Below are 23,842 nucleotides of genomic sequence, written 5' to 3'. Positions count from 1 at the left end.
TATGTAGATGACAGTGATAGTAATTAGTAATATATATGAAGATGACAGTGATAGTAATTAGTAATATATATGTAGATGGCAGTGATAGTAATTAGTAATATATATGCAGATGACAGTGATAGTAATGACTAATATATATATGTAGATGACAGTGATAGTAATTAGTAATATATATATAGATGACAGTGATAGTAATTAGTAATATATATGTAGATGACAGTGATAGTAATTAGTAATATATATGCAGATGACAGTGATAGTAATTAGTAATATATATGTAGATGACAGTGATAGTAATTAGTAATATATATGTAGATGACAGTGATAGTAATGACTAATATATATATGTAGATGACAGTGATAGTAATTAGTAATATATATGCAGATGACAGTGATAGTAATTAGTAATATATATGCAGATGACAGTGATAGTAATTAGTAATATATATGCAGATGACAGTGATAGTAATGACTAATATATATATGTAGATGACAGTGATAGTAATTAGTAATATATATGTAGATGACAGTGATAGTAATTAGTAATATATATGTAGATGACAGTGATAGTAATGACTAATATATATATGTAGATGACAGTGATAGTAATTAGTAATATATATATATAGATGACAGTGATAGTAATTAGTAATATATATGTAGATGACAGTGATAGTAATTAGTAATATATATGTAGATGGCAGTGATAGTAATTACGGGAAGATTTGTAAATAGATACAGTGTTCTATTATGACGTATTAATCGCTTTGCTTTAAACAGGAATTTGCAAAGATGTACAACATCTGGCCAAATGCGGCCACGACGGTCATTGTTCCGGACATAGATGTTGTCGCTATGGTCATTGTGTCGTACCATTTGGCGGTGCGAGGAGACGTACGTATATTGGTTACATCATATTACCATAGCAAATTAGCTACGACTACACCAGGCGTCACGTAGGTCACACTTATCTCATAGAGTTGCGTCATAATCACCTCACAGAATAGCGTCATGTAGGTCATATTCACTTCAGAGTAGCGTCATGTAGGTCATAATCACCCCAGAGTAACGCCATGTAGGTCACACTCACCTCAGGCAGTTGCGTCATATAGGTCACAATCACCTTACAAAGTTGCGTTATGTAGATCACACGCACCTAATAGAGTAGCGTCATGTATACCATAATCACCTGAATTGAGTAGACAGTGGCGTAGCGACGTGGGAGGTATAGCTAATGACCCCTAATCGAATTCTTTTCTTTTCAAATTGTATTAAATTTTATAAAATATTACATACATACATAATGTGGGCCCCCGTAGTGCGTTGCCCCCCCCCCCCCCCCCCATATGACATATTGGCTATGTCGGTGTGAATAGAGTCATGTAGGTCACTTGACAGAGTAGCGTCATATACGTCCAACTCACTTCACAGAGTAGCGTCATATAGATCGCATTCACGCCATATAGTAGCATCATATAGGTTATACTCACCTCAAAGAGTAGGGTCATATAGGTCGCACTCACGCCACATAGTAGCGTTATACATGTTATACTCACATCACAGAGTAGCAGTATATAGGTCGCACTCACGCCACAGAGTAGCGTCATATAGGTTATACTCACCTCACAGACTAGAGTCATATAAGTCGGACTGACTCCACAAAGCATCGTCATATACGTCATTGACCACTGAGCGCACTAATTCACAACTTAGCGTCATGTAGGTCGCACTGACGCCACAGAGTAGCGTCATATAAGTTATACGCATTGACCATTGAGCGCACTACTTCACAACTTAGCGTAATGTAGGTCGGACTCACGTCACACAGTAGCGTCATATAGATTATACTCATTGACCACTGAGCGCACTAATTCACAATGTAGCGTCATGTAGGTCGGACTAACGTCAGAGTAGCGTCATATAGGTTATACTCATTGACCACTGAGCGCACTACTTCACAACTTAGCGTCATGTAGGTCGCACTCACGCTACAGAGTAGCGCCATACGTTATACTTATTGACCACTGAGTGCATTACTTCACAACTTAGCGTCATGTAGGTCGCACTCACACCACAGAGTAGCGTCATATAGGTTATACTCATTGACCACTGAGTGCACTACTTCACAATTAGCGTCATGTAGGTTGCACTCACGTCACAGTGTAGCGTCATATAAGTTATACTCATTGACCACTGAGCGCACTACTTCACAACTTAGCGTCATGTAGGTCGCACTCACGCTACAGAGTAGCGCCATACGTTATACTTATTGACCACTGAGTGCATTACTTCACAACTTAGCGTCATGTAGGTCGCACTCACACCACAGAGTAGCGTCACATAGGTTATACTCACTGACCACTGAGCGCACTAATTCACAACTTAGCGTCATGTAGGTCGCACTCACGTCACAGAGTAGCGTCATATAGCGTATACTCACTGACCACTGAGCGCACTACTCCACAACTTAGCGTCATGTAGGTCGCACTCACGTCACAGAGTAGCGTCATATAGCGTATACTCACTGACCACTGAGCGCACTACTGCACAACTTAGCGTCATGTAGGTCGGACTAACGTCAGAGTAGCGTCATATAGCTTATACTCATTGACCACTGAGCGCACTACTTCACAACTTAGCGTCATGTAGGTCGCACTCACGTCACAGAGTAGCGTCATATAGCGTATACTCATTGACCACTGAGCGCACTACTGCACAACTTAGCGTCATGTAGGTCGGACTAACGTCAGAGTAGCGTCATATAGCTTATACTCATTGACCACTGAGCGCACTACTTCACAACTTAGCGTCATGTAGGTCGGACTAACGTCAGAGTAGCGTCATATAGCTTATACACATTGACCACTGAGCGCACTACTTCACAACTTAGCGTCATGTAGGTCGGACTAACGTCAGAGTAGCGTCATATAGCTTATACTCATTGACCACTGAGCGCACTACTTCACAACTTAGCGTCATGTAGGTCGCACTCACGTCACAGAGTAGCGTCATATAGCGTATACTCATTGACCACTGAGCGCACTAATTCACAACTTAGCGTCATGTAGGTCGCACTCACGTCACAGAGTAGCGTCATATAGCGTATACTCATTGACCACTGAGCGCACTAATTCACAACTTAGCGTCATGTAGGTCGCACTCACGTCACAGAGTAGCGTCATATAGCTTATACTCACTGACCACTGAGCGCACTACTTCACAACTTAGCGTCATGTAGGTCGCACTCACATCACAGAGTAGCGTCATATAGCGTATACTCATTGACCACTGAGCGCACTACTCCACAACTTAGCGTCATGTAGGTCGGACTAACGTAAGAGTAGCGTCATATAGCTTATACTCACTGACCACTGAGCGCACTACTCCACAACTTAGCGTCATGTAGGTCGGACTAACGTCAGAGTAGCGTCATATAGCTTATACACATTGACCACTGAGCGCACTACTTCACAACTTAGCGTCATGTAGGTCGCACTCACGTCACAGAGTAGCGTCATATAGCTTATACTCACTGACCACTGAGCGCACTAATTCACAACTTAGCGTCATGTAGGTCGGACTAACGTAAGAGTAGCGTCATATAGCGTATACTCATTGACCACTGAGCGCACTACTCCACAACTTAGCGTCATGTAGGTCGGACTAACGTAAGAGTAGCGTCATATAGCTTATACTCATTGACCACTGAGCGCACTACTCCACAACTTAGCGTCATGTAGGTCGGACTAACGTAAGAGTAGCGTCATATAGCTTATACTCACTGACCACTGAGCGCACTACTCCACAACTTAGCGTCATGTAGGTCGGACTAACGTCAGAGTAGCGTCATATAGCGTATACTCATTGACCACTGAGCGCACTACTCCACAACTTAGCGTCATGTAGGTCGGACTAACGTCAGAGTAGCGTCATAGATTATACTCATTGACCACTGAGCGCACTACTCCACAACTTAGCGTCATGTATGTCGCATTCACCGACAAGTGGGCTATTCCTGGAATATATTAAAGGCCATCCAGTATACATTTGTAAACGTTTTTGTGTGTTTCTACGTTTTCATAATGATGTGGTGTATAAATCAAATGCCATTGCATATAATATTTCAAAGCTATAATGCAGTTACATTATTATCATGATTCATACTGTATTTCACAACGAATCTGTCAGTATTATATAACATGCTATTATCATATTTATGCACACTATTTCAGATCGATGCGGTGCGTTCAGAGGTTAGGAGAGGAAATACAAAACACGATAAACCCGGTCTACACTGACAGTGTCCTCTTATTGAAATAAACATTGTCAATATGTTAATATTTCACAAAATAAAATATGTGTAATACTGTCTTCTAAGTTTCAACTATGTTTTACCACTATGATGTAGTGGGACAATAACGATGTGATCCTATTAAAACTAGTTGTGACTCGGGAGCCACTGTGACACGTTGTACGTTGTATATATACACATGTAAACTTGTTGTGACTCGGGAGCCACTGTGACACGTTGTACGTTGTATATATACACATGTAAACTAGTTGTGACTCGGGAACCACTGTGACACGTTGTACGTTGTATATATACACATGTAAACTAGTTGTGACTCGGGAGCCACTGTGACACGTTGTACGTTGTATATATACACATGTAAACTAGTTGTGACTCGGGAGCCACTGTGACACGTTGTACGTTGTATATATACACATGTAAACTAGTTGTGACTCGGGAGCCACCGTGACACGTTGTACGTTGTATATATACACATGTAAACTTGTAACACATTTGACAAATCGTCAGTTGGAAATTGGAGGTAAAACAATAAATAAATGTCAATAAAGTTTTGATACCCATGGAACATATCAAAAGCTGCCATCAGTTTTTGTGTTTACACAAGGTTTTGATGGTATCAGTTATTGCAACTTACTTCAGAATTTTCTGTCTGATGTATTATGAGTGTAAATAACAATGCGTGTCAGACCAGTGTTTGACAATTTCAATTTCAAAAATATTTCCATCAGCTATCAATTATCATACATTTGAAAATTCAAGAATATATCCGTTTTGTTTCATATATAACAGCTCACACTCCGTGCTTTGAATACATGTATAGAGGGGGTTCTTCCAAACAACACTCGATCCAAGGTAACATTACAGGGGTCTCAAGAGACTGGAATAATGAAAATGCGAGCACTTCTTGGGAAGAAGATTTTATTTGTGAGAAATACATGTTTCAAGTCATGACTGCATGCAAACAATGACCGAGGGGGTTGTAACGTTGTATACAAGAAGACACAAACATTATTCTTAAATGTCTATACATTGCCACCAGTTATTTTATACACTCAACCTGGCAACAAGAAGTATTGTACAGACACTAACTAGCCATCCTGGCTGGGCATACATTTACTAGCTGTACACCAACAGCAAATGTAGGCAGATTGGAAAACTGGTGGTTTTGAATATGTCCAAGCTTCAGACTTCCTTGAAAGGTTTTTAGCTCGTGGAAGATCAGCAGAAATTGATGTCTCCCTTTTTTTTCTTTCTTAAAGAAATGGAGCATTACATATACCTTCTCTGTGGAGATGTAGGTGCTAATAAGCAAACGAACTATGCCTTGAGAAATATCTGGAATTGTGTGTTGTCAAAGCATGGATAATAATATAAAACTACGGTGGAGTAAATAGTAGCTTTCTCCACCCTATAGATGCTCCCTGAGAATGCACATACAGATAATCAATTACCATTTGATATCGGTCATACCAGGCAGTCCAGGCTATTCCCCAACCAGATGGTCATGGTTGAGAACTTTCAGAAGGAATACTAGAGATGAAGTGAACGGTTAGTGATATGATACCACAAAAGCCAGTGGTCATACAGATGGAGGAACCAGAGAAGCGGGTGAAGAAGGAGACCACCAGAAATTGTGAACATGACAGACATCATATTTTAATTGCATGAAAATACAGAATAATATGAATGAAAGTGAATAGTTTCCTAGTGCTAGATATGCCTAAAGACACTATTCGATGTAGATATTAAATGTATACACCTGAATATAACTTAAGCATAATGTAAATAGAAATGCAAATCTAAGTATATTACAAATATAGATTAGCATAAGATGAACTTCTGTCGATTGTACAAGTAATGCAAACGAAATTAGGTACACAAAACCTACTTTTTACATTTTTAACAATGTTATTTAGTATAGAGGGACATCTTCATAATATTGATGCACATAAACTCAACAAAATTAATTAAGGGCTAGTACACTTTCTGATAATTCTTTGCTAGTGCCATATTATTTTAGCTAGTTTTGATAACATACATGACTTTTAAAAATTGTTTCTGTAAACTTTGACATGTGATACATGCACAAATCTTGAACAAAGTGTGTTTTTCAATAGAACACATTGTTACTAAGACCAGTAGAACATATTGTTACCGAGACTAGTAGAACACATTGTTACTGAGACTAGTAGAACATATCGTTACAGAGTTCAGTAGAACACATTGTTACCAAGACCAGTAGAACACATTGTTACTGAAATCAGTAGAACGCATTGTTACAGACACAAGTAGAAGATATTGTTTCTCAGACAGTAGAATATATTGTTACTGATACCAGTAGAACACATTGCTTCAGAGACCATTAGAACACATTGCTGCTGAGACAAATAGAACGAACGCATTTTTACAGAGACCAGTAGAACACATTGTCACAGATACCAGTAGAACACATTGCTATATACACCAGTAGAACACATTGTTACATAATCAAATAGAACACATTGTTACAGAGATCAGTAGAACGCATTGTTATTGAGACCAGTAGAACACATTGTCACAAAGACCAGTAGAACATATTGTCGCAGATACCTGTAGAACACATTGTTACAGAAATTAGTAGAACACATTTTACAGAGATCAGTAGAACACAGTGTTACAGAAATTAGTAGAACACAGTTTACAGAAATCAATAGAACACATTGTTGCAGGGTTTAGTAGAACACATTGTTACAGAGTTCACTAGAACACATGGTTACTGACACTAGTAGAACGCATTGCTACTGAGACTAGTAGAACAGCGTCTGTTTCTCGTCCCTAGTACTTAGTAACTATTCCCTAGTCGACAGCTTTAAAAAGCGCAGAAAATTATCAAATCAAAATCCCTCTCGATCCCTGGACATAATGACCTCAAACTTAAAACATCTCAAAGCGTGATTGGAAATAACCTCGTTACAATATATTTTGTAAAACAAAGCCATATTCTTATCTCGTAACAGTAACACAACCAGAGAAGGCTTTAACGAGGTTATTGTTATCTCGTAACACTGACATAATCAGAGATGGACTTTAACGAGGTTATTGTTATCTCGTAACACTAACATAACCAGAGATGGACTTTAACGAGGTTATTCTATTTCGTAACAGTGACATAACCAGAAATGGGCTTTAACAAGGTTATTCTAAACTCGTAACAGTGACATAACCAGAGATAGGCTTTAACGAAGTTATTCTTTACTCGTAACACTGACAAAACCAGAGACGGGCTTTAACGAGGTTATTCTTATCTCGTAACACTGACATAACCAGAGATACACTTTAACGAGGTTATTCTGTCTCGTAACAGTGACATAACCAGAGATGGGCTTTAACAAGGTTATTCTAATCTCGTAACAGTGACATAACCAGAGATGGGCTTTAACGAGGTTATTCTTATCTCGTAACACTGACATAACCATATATGGGCTTTAACGAGGTTATTCTTAACTCGTAACACTGACACAACAAGAGATGGACTTTAACGAGGTTATTCTTATGGCATAACAGTGACATAACCAGATATGGGCTTTAACGAGGTTATTCTTATCTCGTAACACTGACACAACAAGAGATGGACTTTAACGAGGTTATTCTTATGGCATAACAGTGACATAACCAGAGATGAACTTTAACGAGGTTATTCTTATCTCATAACACTGACATAACCAGATATGGGCTTTAACGTGGTTATTCTTAACTCATAACACTGACATAACCAGAGATGGGCTTTAACGAGATTATTCTTATCTCGTAACACTGACATAACCAGATATGGGCTTTAACAAGGTTAGTCTTATCTCGTCGTAACAGTGACATAACCAGAGAATCAGAAATGGGCTTTAACGAGGTTATTCTAATCTCGTAACAATTTATTTCTGTCTACTAATGACACTAATACTACAGTTTGTTTCTTTGATAATTACATAACAGAAATGAACTGGTTATTACTTAGACGAGACATTGGAAAACGTTTAAGAAGTAAAACGCATTTGTTTAGTATAAGCTGGCGACAATATATTCTAAGCTTTTATATGAAGAATTACAATCTGATTGCTTCCAGTCTGAATGTTATCGCTAATTTTGTTGCTAAGATCGTTTTATACACCACAATCACACTTAATTACAAATCAATATAGTTGCTGAAAATGCATTAGTTTGGCATTTACACAGAGTATAAGAAAAACAAGGAATACATGGACTTTACCACAGACAGGACAACACGAGCAGCAAAGAATACATGGACTTTGGCATTTACGACACGTATAAGAAACGTCATTGTTATTGTCACATAAATACTTTGTATCATTTGAAAACTAACTAACGGTTTTTCTATTCAAATCAGTACCACAGACTGGTATGTCATGTCGTGTGATTGAAAAATGTTTACCTAAAAGATGCCCTGTTGATATTCTGTAGCAGTCACATTAGTCGCAACAAGTTTCCTTTCTTTTCTAGACTAAATGTCGCAAAGTCAGGTAGCGGTAGTTTGACGCTAATTTGTATACATCGGTGTCTTACGTAGTGAAAGTATTGGAGGAAAAACCCATTGCTGCCACATAAACTACTTCTATCACGCAGCAGCAAGGAATACATGGACTTTACCATAGACAGGATAACAGGAGCAGCAAGGAATACATGGACTTTATCATGGACAGGGCAACAGGAGCAGCAAGGAATACATGGACGTTACCATGGACAGGATAACAGGAGCAGCAAGGAATACATGGACTTTACCATGGACAGGATAACAGGAGCAGCAAGAAATACATGGACTTTACCATGGACAGGACAATAGGAGCAGCAAGGAAAACATGAACTTTACCACAGACAGGACAATACGAGCAGTAAGGAATACGTGGACTTTACCACAGACAGGACAACACGAGCAGCAAGGAATACATGGACTTTACCACATACAGGACATCACGAGCAGCAAGGAATACATGGACTTTGCCACAGATTGGACAACACGAGCAGCAAGGAATACATGGACTTTACTATGGACAGGGCAACAGGAGCAGCAAGGAATACGTGGACTTTACCATGGACAGGACAACACGAGCGGCAAGGAATACATGGACTTTACCATGGACAGGACAACACGAGCAGCGGTCTTTGATATATCCAGGTTTTGATAAATGTGTGTGTGTGTACGTGTTTGTGCGTGTGCATAAATGTGTGTGTGTGTGTGTGTGTGTACATGTGTATATGTGTGCCTGTGTATACATATGTGTATGTGTTTGTGTACGTGTGTGTGTGTGTGTGTGTGTGTGTGTGTGTGTGTGTGTGTGTGTGTTTGCGCATGCTAGTCCCTGTGTTGTAAATAAAAACCACAATGTGATAGCTAGCGACACATATTATCGTCATATGTCTGTCTACCTCTTTAACTTTGGACACCTACGGTTTCTAATCTTCTTGCTGTAAATATATTGAAAAAAAAAATTGTTTTATTTAACGACACCACTAGAGCACATTGATTTATTTATCATCGGCTATTGGATGTCAAGCATTTGGTAATTTTGACATAAACTTAAGAGAGGAAATCGGCTAGATTGTTCCATGAGGGGAAGTAGGGAGTTATCTGCCCCCGATAGGTGGCGCAGTCTGTACCGGTCCAGCGATTGCATTGTTTACAACAAAAGCCATTGCAAACAATGGGAAGTTACTGTTGAATTCATAACAATGCCGCGTACTTGTTGCTCTGTGCCAAGATGTCACTTAAGGGGAGGTCACGAATTCCCATCAAATCTAGAACTTCGAGATACTTGGGTAAAGGCGATCAAGCGGAGCGACGAAACAACATCAAAACAATGGATTCCGTCGAGTACAGCTGTTGTGTGCAAAGCACATTTGACAGTGAGCGATTACGTTCAGGAGACAATACATGGTAAGTTGTATTTGTTTTTATTTTTTTCTGTGTATGTCGAACAATATAGTACTTCTATTTTTAATAACAGGTATGTACCACGAGTTTATTTGCATTCAACATTACCGTAAAATAGTTCAGTCTATTCGGTCAAAATGGCCCCAGGATGAAACGGCCCTGAACATGGAAGTCAAAACGGCCAAAGAAAACAAAGTTAAAACGGCCAAAGGAAATAGTCATCGTACCATAACACTAAATTAATTCTCATTACTAATAATGTTAACCAATATAAGCAGTATATCATGGGCAGTCCAAAAATATATGTATAAAACAACGGTATCATTAGTTAACACTTTATTACACTTTTTAAAAAAGAAACTACATCACAATAACATTTTATTACACTAATTTACAACATAAATAATAATAATAATAATAATAAAAATATACAAACACAACAGCTCATTATAAAGACATGCTGCCTATAATACTTGCCCATTTGAAATAAATATTTGTAATCAAATTTTACCCCATAACATTAACTCTTCCCATACGACATGTATATACACAAATACACTTAAAACAACATTTTAAGCATTATGTTAATAGAAATGTATGTACAGACGCAGTTGTTGACATTTAGAAATGCAAATAAAAAAATTAAAAATAGTTATTACACTTTAGATGTTTGTTCTCATTTCAGGGCAAAAACCACTTAAGACGAAGCTGCTTTCAACAGCAATCCCAAACCAGTTTGAATGGACAAGGCTTGACACAGCTAGTCAGATTGATCAACAACTGAGATCAAAAGAGAAGGAGCCGCGAAAACGAAAAAAAGGACTTTGAGGCCAAATATGAGATAGAAACAGAATTTGAGTATATCGAAGAGATTGTTACTTCAGACAAACATCCTCGACTGGATGTTGATGCCACATGTATACCAGCTGCTGATATTATAACAACAGACTGTTCAACACAAACTTGTACTGACAAACAAAAGTTTGATATTACATACTTCATTACAGACTTGTACTGACAAACAAAAGTTTGATATTACATACTTCATTACAGACTTGTACTGACAAACAAAAGTTTGATATTACATACTTCATTACAGACTTGTACTGACAAACAAAAGTTTGATATTACATACTTCATTACAGACTTGTACTGACAAACAAAAGTTTGATATTACATACTTCATTACAGACTTGTACTGACAAACAAAAGTTTGATATTACATACTTCATTACAGACTTGTACTGACAAACAAAAGTTTGATATTACATACTTCATTACAGACTTGTACTGACAAACAAAAGTTTGATATTACATACTTCATTACAGACTTGTACTGACAAACAAAAGTTTGATATTACATACTTCATTACAGACTTGTACTGACAAACAAAAGTTTGATATTACATACTTCATTACAGACTTGTACTGACAAACAAAAGTTTGATATTACATACTTCAACACAGACTTGTACTGACAAACAAAAGTTTGATATTACATACTTCATTACAGACTTGTACTGACAAACAAAAGTTTGATATTACATACTTCATTACAGATGACAAGGCTATCCATTTTTATACTCGACTAGAATGTTATGCAAAGTTTATTTTTGTTTTGAATTATCTTGGACCAGCAGCATTTTGTCTAAACTATGTATACCACAATGTACTTAACATTTCTGTTCCTAACCCATTCTTCATGATGCTCATGAAATTGAGAAGGCATCAAACTTACTTTGAAATGTCATTAATGTTTGGAATTTCAGAGGCATGTGTGAAAAATTAAATTTTCACATGAGATTTCAGTTGAGTCGAAGCAGTGGCGCGAAATCAATATTTGGCCGTCATAAAATCTAGTTAAACATTTCTCCCCATCAGATTTCAAATCCAAGTTTCCCACAACAAGGTTTGTTATAGATGGTACTGAATGCCCCGTCAAGAAACCCAAGCCTCCAAGAGCTCAACAATCCACATTTTCTACATATAAGAATCGGAACACAGTGAAAACTCTTATTGGTGCTTCACCTGGCGGCCTCATTTCCTATATATTACCTACTTATGGTGGTTCCAGCAGCGACCGGCAGATAGTAGAACGAAGTAATTTATTGTCCTGTGTTGATCCTGGCGACTCAATAATGGCCGACAAAGGATGTAATGTTCAAGATTTATTTGCACCTATGAATGTTGCTATAAATATTCCAACATTTTTCAGAAAAAAAATAGAATGAGTGGAAATATAGTAATGAAGGACAGAAAGATTTCAAGTAAACGTGTACACATTGAGCGAATTATTAGATTGGGAAAACATACAAAATTCTGTGTAATCATATGACCAGTACAGAGACAAAATTATCATCTGATATTGTTTTCATCTGTTACATGCCGTGTAATTTTAGAACATGCATTGTGTCCTGTAATGAATGCCTAAATGTTCTTGTTGCATTGCAGACTGTACATCAGGGCTTCTAGAATGGTTATAAAGTCCACTAGCCATGGGATCGGTAGCAAGTCGTAGTTTATATGCACCATCTCACAGACATCATAACACATACCACGGTCTTTGATGTACCAGTCGCGGTGTACTGGCAGGAATGAGAAATAGTCCAACAGACCCATCGACAACAATCGATCCCAGACCGACCACGCATCAAGAGAGCGCTTTACCACTGTACTATATCCCGCCCTACATATCTGGAACAATGCAATCCTGATTGTTTTATACTTTCTATAATGTACAGTTTTGACCACCATGTATAACAGACTTGGTGTGGCTACTGTTCACTGGGTTTACTAGAAATCAGTTCTCATGGCGACTTCGATAGTTGAGACGTCTTGTAGCGAGGTGGTCTGCGACATGGGGTGCGCGTGGCGAGAGGAGGAAAGCACACGAGAAGGCTGTCTTCTGAAGGCAATTCCGCACATGACTCTCCTCAGCTCGTTTCTGAAGCGCTGCCCGCTGATGCAGTAAAATATGAAGTTACAGGCGTGGTTCGTGTACATCAGGTTGTCTGTGACGGCGTGAACGAGAAGATTGATCGCCTTCTCGTGCGCCGTTCGCGGAATGAGCGCGTAGCGCTGCACGATTAGCTGGACGGCGATCGGGGCTGTGAGCACGAGGAACGCTGACGTCACGAGAATCAACATGGTGGACACCTGCCTCTGCCTGGCAGACGAGCTGGGTCCGGTCAACGACTGGCGACGCTTGTAGGCTCGCGTGGTGCGGCGGATGATGAGCACGTTGAGTATGAACAGGATGGTGACGGGCAGGAAGCAGTAGATGGTGGAGTCGATCCACGGGTAGACCCGAGACAGGAAGAACACGTTCAAATCTCCCTCCGTCCAGCACCGGCTTTTACCTGCAATACAAAAATGGAATATCCATCAACTGTGTATATCGCATTTGATAGTTTCTTCTATTTAACGTCAAGGTCGAGGTATTCTCTAATCGATTACATATACACACTTGAGATTCACATCCCAGCGCCCGAGGTGTTTGATTTTCGAGTAAACTTTTTATATATGTATATAAATTAAGTAACTGACCTACGAAATCAATATTCAACTGTACTAGTCCCAACAAGATCAATAAACAACTGTACTAGTCCCAAAGAGTAAGATCAATATACAACTAGACTAGTCCCAATAAGATCAATATACAACTGTACTAATCCCAATAAGATCAATAAACAACTATACTAATCCCAATAAGATCAATAAACAACTATACTAATCCCAATAAGATCAATAAACAACTGTACTAGTCTCATAGAATAAGAACTATATACAGCTGCACTAGTCCCATAGAATAAGATCAATATACAAATGTACTAGTCCCAATAAGATCAATATACAACTGTACTAGTCCCAATAAGATCAATAAACAACTGTACTGATCCCAATAAGATCAATAAACAACTGTACTAATCCCAGTACGATCAATAAACAACTGTAATAGTCTCATAGAATAAGATCAATATACAACTGTACTAATCCCAATAAGATCAATATATAACTGTACTAGTCCCAATAAGATCACATACAACTGTACTATTCCCATAGAATAAGATCAATATACAACTGTACTAATCCCAATAAGATCAATAAACAACTGTACTGGTCCCAATAAGATCAATATACAGCTGTACTAGTCCCATAGAATAAGATCAATATACAACTGTACTAGTCCCATATAATAAGATCAATATACAACTGTACTAGTCCCATAGAATAAGATCAATATACAACTGCACTAGTCCCATAGAATAAGATCAATATACAACTGTACTAGTCACACAGAATAAGATCAATATAAAACTGTACTAGTACCTTAGAATTAGATCAATATACAACTGTACTAGTCCCACAGAATAAGATCAATATACAACTGTACTAGTCCCACAGAATAAGATCAATATACAACTTTACTAGTCCCACAGAATAAAATCAATATACAACTATACCAGTCCCAATGAGATCAATATACAACTGTACCAGTCCCAATGAGATCAATATACAACTGTACTAGTCCCATAGGATAAGATCAATATACAACTGTACTAGTCCCATAAAATAACATTAATATACAACTGTACTAGTCCCACAGAATAAGATCAATATACAACTGTACTAGTCCCAATAAGATCAATATACAACTGTACTAGTCCCATAGGATAAGATCAATATACAACTGAACTAGTCCCATATAATAAGATCAATATACAACTGTATTAGTCCCATAGAATAAGATCAATATACAACTGTACCAGTCCCAATGAGATCAATATATTACTGTACTAGTCCCATAGAATAAGATCAATATACAACTGTACTAATCCCATAGGATACGATCAATATACAACTGAACTAGTCCCATATAATAAGATCAATATACAACTGTACTAATCCCAATAAGATCAATATACAACTGTACTAGTCCCATAGAATAAGATCAATATACAACTGTACTAGTCCCATAGAATAAGATCAATATACAACTGTACTAGTCCCATAGAATAAGATCAATATACAATAGTCCCAGAGGATAGATGCGCCCTACTAACGTTTTTAAAATAATCGGCTATTAATACAGTTTCAAATATCAGACCATGAGTATCATATTGTATTTAAAATGCAATTCTGATCTCTGTTAAACGGGGATATACTCTGACGTGTCTGATAACCACTGACATGTTTCAACTGAGTGAGATATGCTCAGGTGATGACAGCAACTGGCCAGCATCGTGCCCTCGTCCCTAATAACAATCTTACAGCCATCTACGGTTAGAGTCGGTCACTGCTCTATGGAATCGGTGCAAACGTGTCGTCGCATGGGACGGATTTAGGGATTGGAAAAGAACAGATGTGAGATATCTAGTGTCCCAAGCGCTGGGTGTCCAGAGACCGACGATACATTTTACAGAATTCCACCAAAAGGGGTACATCAAAAGGGGTACATGGTGTAAAAAAGGGGTGCAGACCACTCCCCTGGTTCTGCCTATGACCTATTTTGTACATGGGCCTATGGGGACTCTTTGATTTAGGGGGGCTGGAGGGGTTGATTTGCCCGAAATTTTACCCAGATAAAAACTGCCCGAATTTTCCCCAGTTATCCCACTGTTTTGCCCGAATTTGGGGCAATTGCCCCCCCTCCCCCCCCTGCCCCCCGGGTCGTACGCCCATGATTTTGTATAACACAATTTAATAAGCTTACCTGTTTGTGTGTTTGGTACCATGGACCTGATAAACACGGAGTGCAAGTTGATTCCAAATGATAAGACGCCAACTAACGCGATGACGACGACCGTCTGTTTCCAGCCAATGACTCGATGCACGTGAAGCGGAAACCGCACCACGATGTACCGCTCCACCGTCATCGCCAGCAGCACCAGCACATCAAAGTGGATGACGAAATAGAACAAGAAATATATGACTGCACAGCTATGTTTGTTAATTACTTGTTCATCGGTGTAATCATTGATAAAAAATACAATGCAAAACATAAGTACGAATGTGTCTAGGATTTCAATGGTAGAGAGATATATGCACGTGGTGCTCTCTCTGAAGGAGGAACATAGAAGAACAAACGTTGAGGTAACATTGCCGATGATTCCAAGTGTTGTCACTATGGGCAGGTAAATGAGGTCTATCTTCTGAGCGATCACAAACTCGATGTAGTCTTCGTGGCTCAGTGAAGCAGCACTTGTAGATTGTGTGTAGGAGATAGAAGTATCGCTCTCTCGTAATGTAGACTGTTCTGTAGCGGAGACGACTGACTCGTTCAAAGCGTTAGTAACGGTATTGAGCAATACATCTCTGGACACGGTATTCATTGTGCTGTAATAAAAAATGTAAACACAGATTAAAGCTGTTATATCACCTCTCAGTAGAATGACAACACAAGAAAATCAAAACAACTACACACGGCAGAGTTATGTAAAAAAAAACCATAAAAATAATATGCCGCGAAGCAAATTAAACTGACCAACTCAGTCTGAACTGTCATAACAAACTGGACACTGACAACTTGTAATTTTAAGTTCGCTATATGACATTAATATTTTGTAAATTTACCAAGATGATTCTAACGTTGGCTTGCCAAGTCTGAAACATTTTTTAACCCTGGCCCCGCACCTCCATATTATAAAACGAGTTCTATTCTCCACTGGGCCAGCACCTCCATATTATAAAATGAGTTCTAGGCTTCATTGGGCCCGCACCTCCATATTATAAAACACGTTCCAGGCACCCGCACCTCCATATTATAAAATGAGTTCTAGGCTCCATTGGGCCTGCACTTGAGTAACTTTATTAAGTTCTAGCTCCATACCTCCATATTATAAAACGAGTTCTCCATAATTATAAAATGAGTTCTAGGCTCTATTGGGCCCGCACCTCCATATTATAAAACGAGTTCTAGGCTCCATTGGGCCCGCACCTCCATATTATAAAACGAGTTCTAGGCTCCAAAAGAACTCCATATTATAAAATGAGTTCCAGGCTCCATTGGGCCCGCACCTCCATATTCTTCTAGGCTCTATTGGGCCGGCACATGGGGCTCCATGCACCATCCATATTCTAAAATATTATAAAATGAGTTCTAGGCTCCATGGGCCTGCACCTCCATATTATAAAATGAGTTCTAGGCTGGGCCCGCACCTCCATATTATAAAACTAGGCTCCATTGGGCCTGCACCTCCATATTATAAAATAAGTTCCAGGCTCCATTGGGCCCGCACCTCCATATTATAAAATGAGTTCTAGGCTCCATTGGGCCCGCACCTCCATATTATAAAATGAGTTCTAGGCTCCATTGGGCCCGCACCTCCATATTATAAAACGAGTTCTATTCTCCACTGGGCCCGCACCTCCATATTATAAAATGAGTTCTAGGCTCCATTGGGCCCGCACCTCCATATTATAAAATGAGTTCTAGGCTCCATTGGGCCCGCACCTCCATATTATAAAATGAGTTCTAGGCTCCATTGGGCCCGCACCTCCATATTATAAAACGAGTTCTAGGCTCCATTGGGCCTGCACCTCCATATTATAAAATGAGTTCTAGGCTCCATATTGCACCTCCATATTATAAAACGAGTTCTATTCTCCACTGGGCCCGCACCTCCATATTATAACACGAGTTCTAGGCTCCATTGGGCCTGCACCTCCATATTATAAAATGAGTTCTAGGCTCCATTGGGCCCGCACCTCCATATTAGGCTCCAACCTCCATATTATAAAACGAGTTCTAGGCTCCATTGGGCCTGCACCTCCATATTATAAAATGAGTTCTAGGCTCTATTGGGTCCGGACCTCCATATTATAACTCGATTTCTATGCTCCATTGGGCCTGCACCTCCATATTATAAAATGAGTTCTAGGCTCCATTGGGCCCGCACCTCCATATTATAAAATGAGTTCTAGGCTCCATTGGGCCTGCACCTCCATATTATAAAATGAGTTCTAGGCTCCATTGGGCCCGCACCTCCATATTATAAAATGAGCTCTAGGCTCCATTGGGCCCGCACCTCCATATTATAAAATGAGTTCTAGGCTCCATTGGGCCTGCACCTCCATATTATAAAATGAGTTCTAGGCTCTCATTGGGCCCGCACCCTCCATATTATAAAATGAGTTCTAGGCTCCATTGGGCCCGCACCTCCATATTATAAAATGAGTTAGGCTAGGCTCCATATTATAAAATGGGCCTGCACCTCCATATTATAAAATGAGTTCTAGGCTCTATTGGGCCCGCACCTCCATATTATAACACGAGTTCTAGGCTCCATTGGGCCTGCACCTCCATATTATAAAATGAGTTCTAGGCTCCATTGGGCCCGCACCTCCATATTATAAAAACGAGTTCTAGGCTCCATTGGGCCTGCACCTCCATATTATAAAATCAGTTCGGCTCCATTGGGCCTGCACCTCCATAGAGTTCTCTCCATTGGGCCCGCACCTCCATATTATAAAACACGTTCCAGTATTATAAAACGAGTTCTATTCTCCACTGGGCCCGCACATCCATATTATAACACGAGTTCTAGGCTCCATTGGGCCTGCACCTCCATATTATAAAATGAGTTCTAGGCTCCATTGGGCCCGCACCTCCATATTATAAAACACGTTCCAGGCTCCATTGGGCCCGCACCTCCATATTATAAAACGAGTTCTAGGCTCCATTGGGCCTGCACCTCCATATTATAAAATGAGTTCTAGGCTCTATTGGGTCCGGACCTCCATATTATAACTCGATTTTTATGCTCCATTGGGCCTGCACCTCCATATTATAAAATGAGTTCTAGGCTCCATTGGGCCCGCACCTCCATATTATAAAATGAGTTCTAGGCTCCATTGGGCCTGCACCTCCATATTATAAAATGAGTTCTAGGCTCTATTGGGCCCGCACCTCCATATTATAAAATGAGTTCTAGGCTCCATTGGGCCCGCACCTCCATATTATAAAATGAGTTCTAGGCTCCATTGGGCCTGCACCTCCATATTATAAAATGAGTTCTAGGCTCTATTGGGCCCGCACCTCCATATTATAAAATGAGTTCTAGGCTCTATTGGGCCCGCACCTCCATATTACTGCAGTCTGGACCTCGAAGAGGATAATGTTAAAAAATAATTATCAACCCACTCCATTAACGCAGTCAACCATGGTTAGGCTCAGAAGTTTTCATCAGCACATCAAAATTGTATCATTCCCATTGCCTATCTCTATATAATTCATATATACTGTATCCTTGCATTGTATCTATCATGACAATATATCTATCAGTAAAATGCATGGGTTATACCTGCAAATGATCAACCAAATAATAACAAAATGATTGCTGCCAACAAAAATCTTTATTTGTGAAGATACACTACCCAGTAATCAATTATCTAATGATGTAAACAGTAGATATTTTAATACACATGTATTCTGCCACTTCACTTTCACTCTCCTCACAACATTGTATAAGGTTGCTTTTTAGTGCAATGGTTGTTCGAGAATTTGTCTCAACAGCTACAGAAAATTAGATGGTAACTGTTTTTTTAAAAATTAGATGGTAAATGTTTTGTTGAAAAGCTACATCGAATTAGTTGCATAACTACAGAGGTGCATTTTCTGATTTCAGTTCAAGTGATAGATCTACCAGGAAGAGCTGCAATGGGCAACGGGGAAGCGGTAAAGAAACATGATTTGATTACCCATGCCCTTTCAGGGTTTTATATTGCTGCTGTAATATAAAGGATTGCAGAAGGAACAATTGTGCCTGAAACATTTAAACCTATTAAACTTGAGGACTTAGATGCTGATACAGATACGTCGCCAGGAATGCTACATTCAGATGTCACAGACGTTGATTCGTGTGTGTAGGGGGGGGGGGGGGGGGGGGGGAAGCTTGAGATCACTTCCACAAATAATTATTTGACGAAGAGTGAATACGTGCACCATCTGCAATCATCAAACCGATTCAATGCAGCGTTTTAACCAAATGTTTCGACAAATGAGTAATGTATCCATTATCAAAAGATAAAAAATGGTAATGGTAAAAACTGACTGCACAATCGTTACCAAAACAAGTCATTGGAGAAAAATGTTTTATTTAACGATGCACTCAACACATTTTATTTACGGTTATATGGCGTCAGACATATGGTTAAGTACCACACAGATTTTGAGAGGAAACCCGCTGTCGCCACTACATGGGCTACTCTTTCCGATTAGCAGCAAGGGATCTTTTATTTGCGCTTCCCACAGGCAGGATAGCACAAACCATGGCCTTTGTTGACCCAGTTATGGATCACTGGCAGGTGCAAGTGGTTTACACCTACCCATTGAGTCTTGCGGAGCACTCACTCAGGGTTTGGAGTCGGTATCTGGATTAAAAATCCCATGCCTCGACTGGGATCCGAACCCAATACCTACCAGCCTGTAGATCGATGGCCTAACCACGACGCCACCGAGGCCGGTTACAGTCATTGGATGCGACTTGCCCATTTACCACAGCCAGGTTGGCATTGATGATTTGGTCTATATGACGTAACATTACGTTCTAGATAATTTAAAAATAGATTGAGGTACCTTTATAACATAGCGTTCAGCGAAATAATAATTATTTTAAATTTATTTATAGTATGTGACTGAGAATTGGATTCCTTGCCCCATAAAAAAGTATTGTTTATGATAAAACAGAATGAAAGATATGACCATGTCTTAATCCTAACAACCATTTTTTTTAGCTATCTTGGTTTTAAATGATGATGCAATATCTCAGTTAGCACGAAGTTGTTATAAATTAATTCCTTAATGAATAAAACTCCAACCCTAACATCAGAATATTGCTATAGTTCTAAAATGCCATAAATTACAATTTATTGTCTTGATTAGCTGGCAGTAGTTCAAAATGAATCTTCTGACCCCTAAAACACTGTCACAAACATCAATAGTTTCACACAAGACAAGACAAGATATTTATTCAGTTATTGAGGCCACACATCGGAGATGTTTCCAGTTCTGTTTTAACAGCCATCTTGGACGCCATCTTGAACATTTCAAAATGCTTAAGGTGCCAAGTGTTCACCTCTCGGATTGTTAATCAGCAGTTCCGAAAGATGCAAACCCCACAAAGAACATTGTGGGTACCGATCTACAAGGTTTATAAATACTTTGGCTAACAGTAAAACACGGATTTCACTGATTTGTTTTTACCACCTAAAGGATAAATGTTAAAAGTGTGATAACTAGCTAAAGCTACTCTACTGGAAAGTCCATCGTGCATTTTTCTTTTGTCTTCGGGTGTACTAAAACAATTATAACAGTTGTGTTTGTACCTATTTTTGTGTTTTAGAACCGGAACTGAAAATGTTGCCAATTTCGATATTGAGACATCTATGTTTTTCTCCCCAGTTTGATCAAAACCAAGATTGTTGGCCTAATCATATAAAAACTACAGTTTCAATAAATGTATGTTATTACTATCAACAGTTGACGTAATCGTCCAAACAATATCAAAGAATGACGTTTGACGGTAAGAAAATTAATGGTGATGGTCTATTCTAAAAAGTAAAAAAAAAAAAAAAACTACCCAAAATTGCAGCTATATAACAAAGATAAAAGGAAAATCTACTCACCAGACGTAAAGGGCGTGTTGGACAGATTTGTGGTGATGAGCGTGGACAGCGGTCCTCAGCTATCAAGCGCTTTATAACGAGTTGTCTTCAATACGTCGATCGTCACGGCTATTACACATATTGATCGAGTGGGAGCTCAATCCAATCAAATGTGTTTTGTCTTTAATAACATTAGTACACGAGTGTTTCATATATACTTCTATACGTTTCTAGTTTGGCTGCATACCATTGGCAAACAATAGTACCAGGAAGTGCAGTTTGAGGTGGATGGAACATGGTTCGCTATATTATGGTTGATGTGGTTTGCACTTGGTGTGGCCGCTTGAATAGTTTCCATTTTCTCATTCACAATGCTTAATATTTCAGCATCATAAAACTACGTTTTACATTTTATGTCACAAACACAAATAGACACAATATGTCCATAACAAAAATTGACACAATATGTCCCTAACAACAATTTACATAATATGTCCCTAACAAAAATAGACACAGTATGTCCCTAACAACAATTTACATAATATGTCCCTAACAAAAATAGACACAATATGTCCCTAACAACAATTTACATAATATGTCCCTAACAAAAATGGACACAATATGTCCCTAACAAAAATAGACACAATATGTCCCTAACAACAATTTACATAATATGTCCCTAACAAAAATGGACACAATATGTCCCTAACAAAAATAGACACAATATGTACTAACAAAAATAGATGCAGCACTGACCTAAAATGATGGCTGATGCTTTTCCGTGCTTACGATCCTTTTCATAGACACTGGATAGAGATTCATCAAATCGACCACTAGTTTGCCAAATACCCTTTCGACTTTGTATTGTGCAGAGATGCTGTCTTTATCGTGGTTGACGGTTTGTCGTTTAGATTTGTATGTGTATGTATGCTTATGTCTGTTAAAACGAACAATAAATTTAGAATAATAAATGAATTCCTTGACCAAAATTAAATCAATCTTTATTATCATATTGCTGTACACCTCGAAACTAAGAAAACGTCTTTTGGAGAGAAATGGACAGAAATACAAGTGGCTAGCTTTATCTATTCTTCCAGCCTTTTAGGTATGACCATGTACTCTATAAATAACAAGCAACAACACAAATGCAAATATACTGACGTGACTCTAATTAGATTCTGTAATTTAGACTGGAACAATGACATGAATAATAAGAATAATTTGGACGTATTATATAAATGAACTTATTTGTGAGATGTTTTTGAGTTATTCTCTACTGGAAGCACATAAGGCTTACCAGCAGTTTTCATATCGGGTGCCTTTAGCGGATTCAGATATGCTCACGTTTTGCGAACACCTGTCATCATCATTATTTTAATACGGATTTGTTACTCTATCTACGATTAGTGAAAACAGTCTCCAATACCCTTTGCACTTTTTCATATGCAGATATACGATTTTGATCACCATAACTGGTTTGTCTTTCAGATTAGTCTGCACCATTTGTAACATTAAAATCAACGTTTTCGTTTTTCACTTATTCTATACCGAAACCACCTTAGTTTTGTAAGGTTCTAATCTAATACTTTTTCAAACTTTATAACTTATTCCTTGAGTTAGTCTACACTGGAACCACCTTGATAATGATTAATTCTTCTGAGCGACAAAACCGTTATGCATGATTAAAACCGTTATGCATGATTAAAACCGTTATGCATGGACAAAACCGTTATGCATTGTTAAAACCGTATCTCTGCACATAGAAGAATCAAATGGGCATTTGGTAATCTCTGAATGGAGTCTCGAATATAGGACAGACACTCCAGGGGAGATCTTTTCTGCACCATTCACAGAGAACTGTCACTCCCAGACTAATTTACAGCCACTTCCGAGGAGATCCGTTCTGCACCATTCACAGAGAACTGTCACTCCCAGACTAATTTACAGCCACTTCCGAGGAGATCCGTTCTGCACCATTCACAGAGAACTGTCACTCCCAGACTAAT

General features: G+C 38.8%; 2 protein-coding genes and 1 pseudogene across 3 annotated transcripts in view; 2 read left to right on the top strand and 1 right to left on the bottom strand.

Moving 5' to 3' along the window:
* LOC121367338 overlaps positions 1-4,369 on the top strand; it is a 37,108-nt gene extending 32,739 nt beyond the window's left edge. For both annotated transcript variants that reach the window (XM_041491442.1, XM_041491441.1), the window contains exons 5-6: positions 781-894; positions 4,233-4,369. In XM_041491442.1, coding sequence (XP_041347376.1) covers positions 781-894; positions 4,233-4,258 — 140 coding nt within the window. In that variant the 3' untranslated portion in view covers positions 4,259-4,369. The remainder of the gene's footprint in view (positions 1-780; positions 895-4,232) is intronic.
* A 5,661-nt stretch (positions 4,370-10,030) lies between these two features.
* On the top strand, positions 10,031-12,704 carry LOC121392854 (annotated as a pseudogene).
* Positions 12,705-13,025: 321 nt separating this feature from the next.
* LOC121392842 (galanin receptor type 2-like) lies at positions 13,026-16,564 on the bottom strand. Its single transcript, XM_041523911.1, has 2 exons — positions 15,946-16,564; positions 13,026-13,591 (listed from the first exon to the last, which is right to left on the bottom strand). The coding sequence occupies exons 1-2, from the start codon at positions 16,562-16,564 to the stop codon at positions 13,026-13,028; spliced, it is 1,185 nt and encodes a 394-aa protein (XP_041379845.1).
* Positions 16,565-23,842: the final 7,278 nt, after the last annotated feature.

This window comes from Gigantopelta aegis, chromosome 3, assembly GCF_016097555.1.
Source record: "Gigantopelta aegis isolate Gae_Host chromosome 3, Gae_host_genome, whole genome shotgun sequence".
NCBI classification, from domain to species: Eukaryota; Metazoa; Mollusca; class Gastropoda; order Neomphalida; family Peltospiridae; genus Gigantopelta; species Gigantopelta aegis.
Note: the sequence above shows the minus strand (reverse complement) of the source record. Positions and strands in the feature narration are given on the sequence as shown.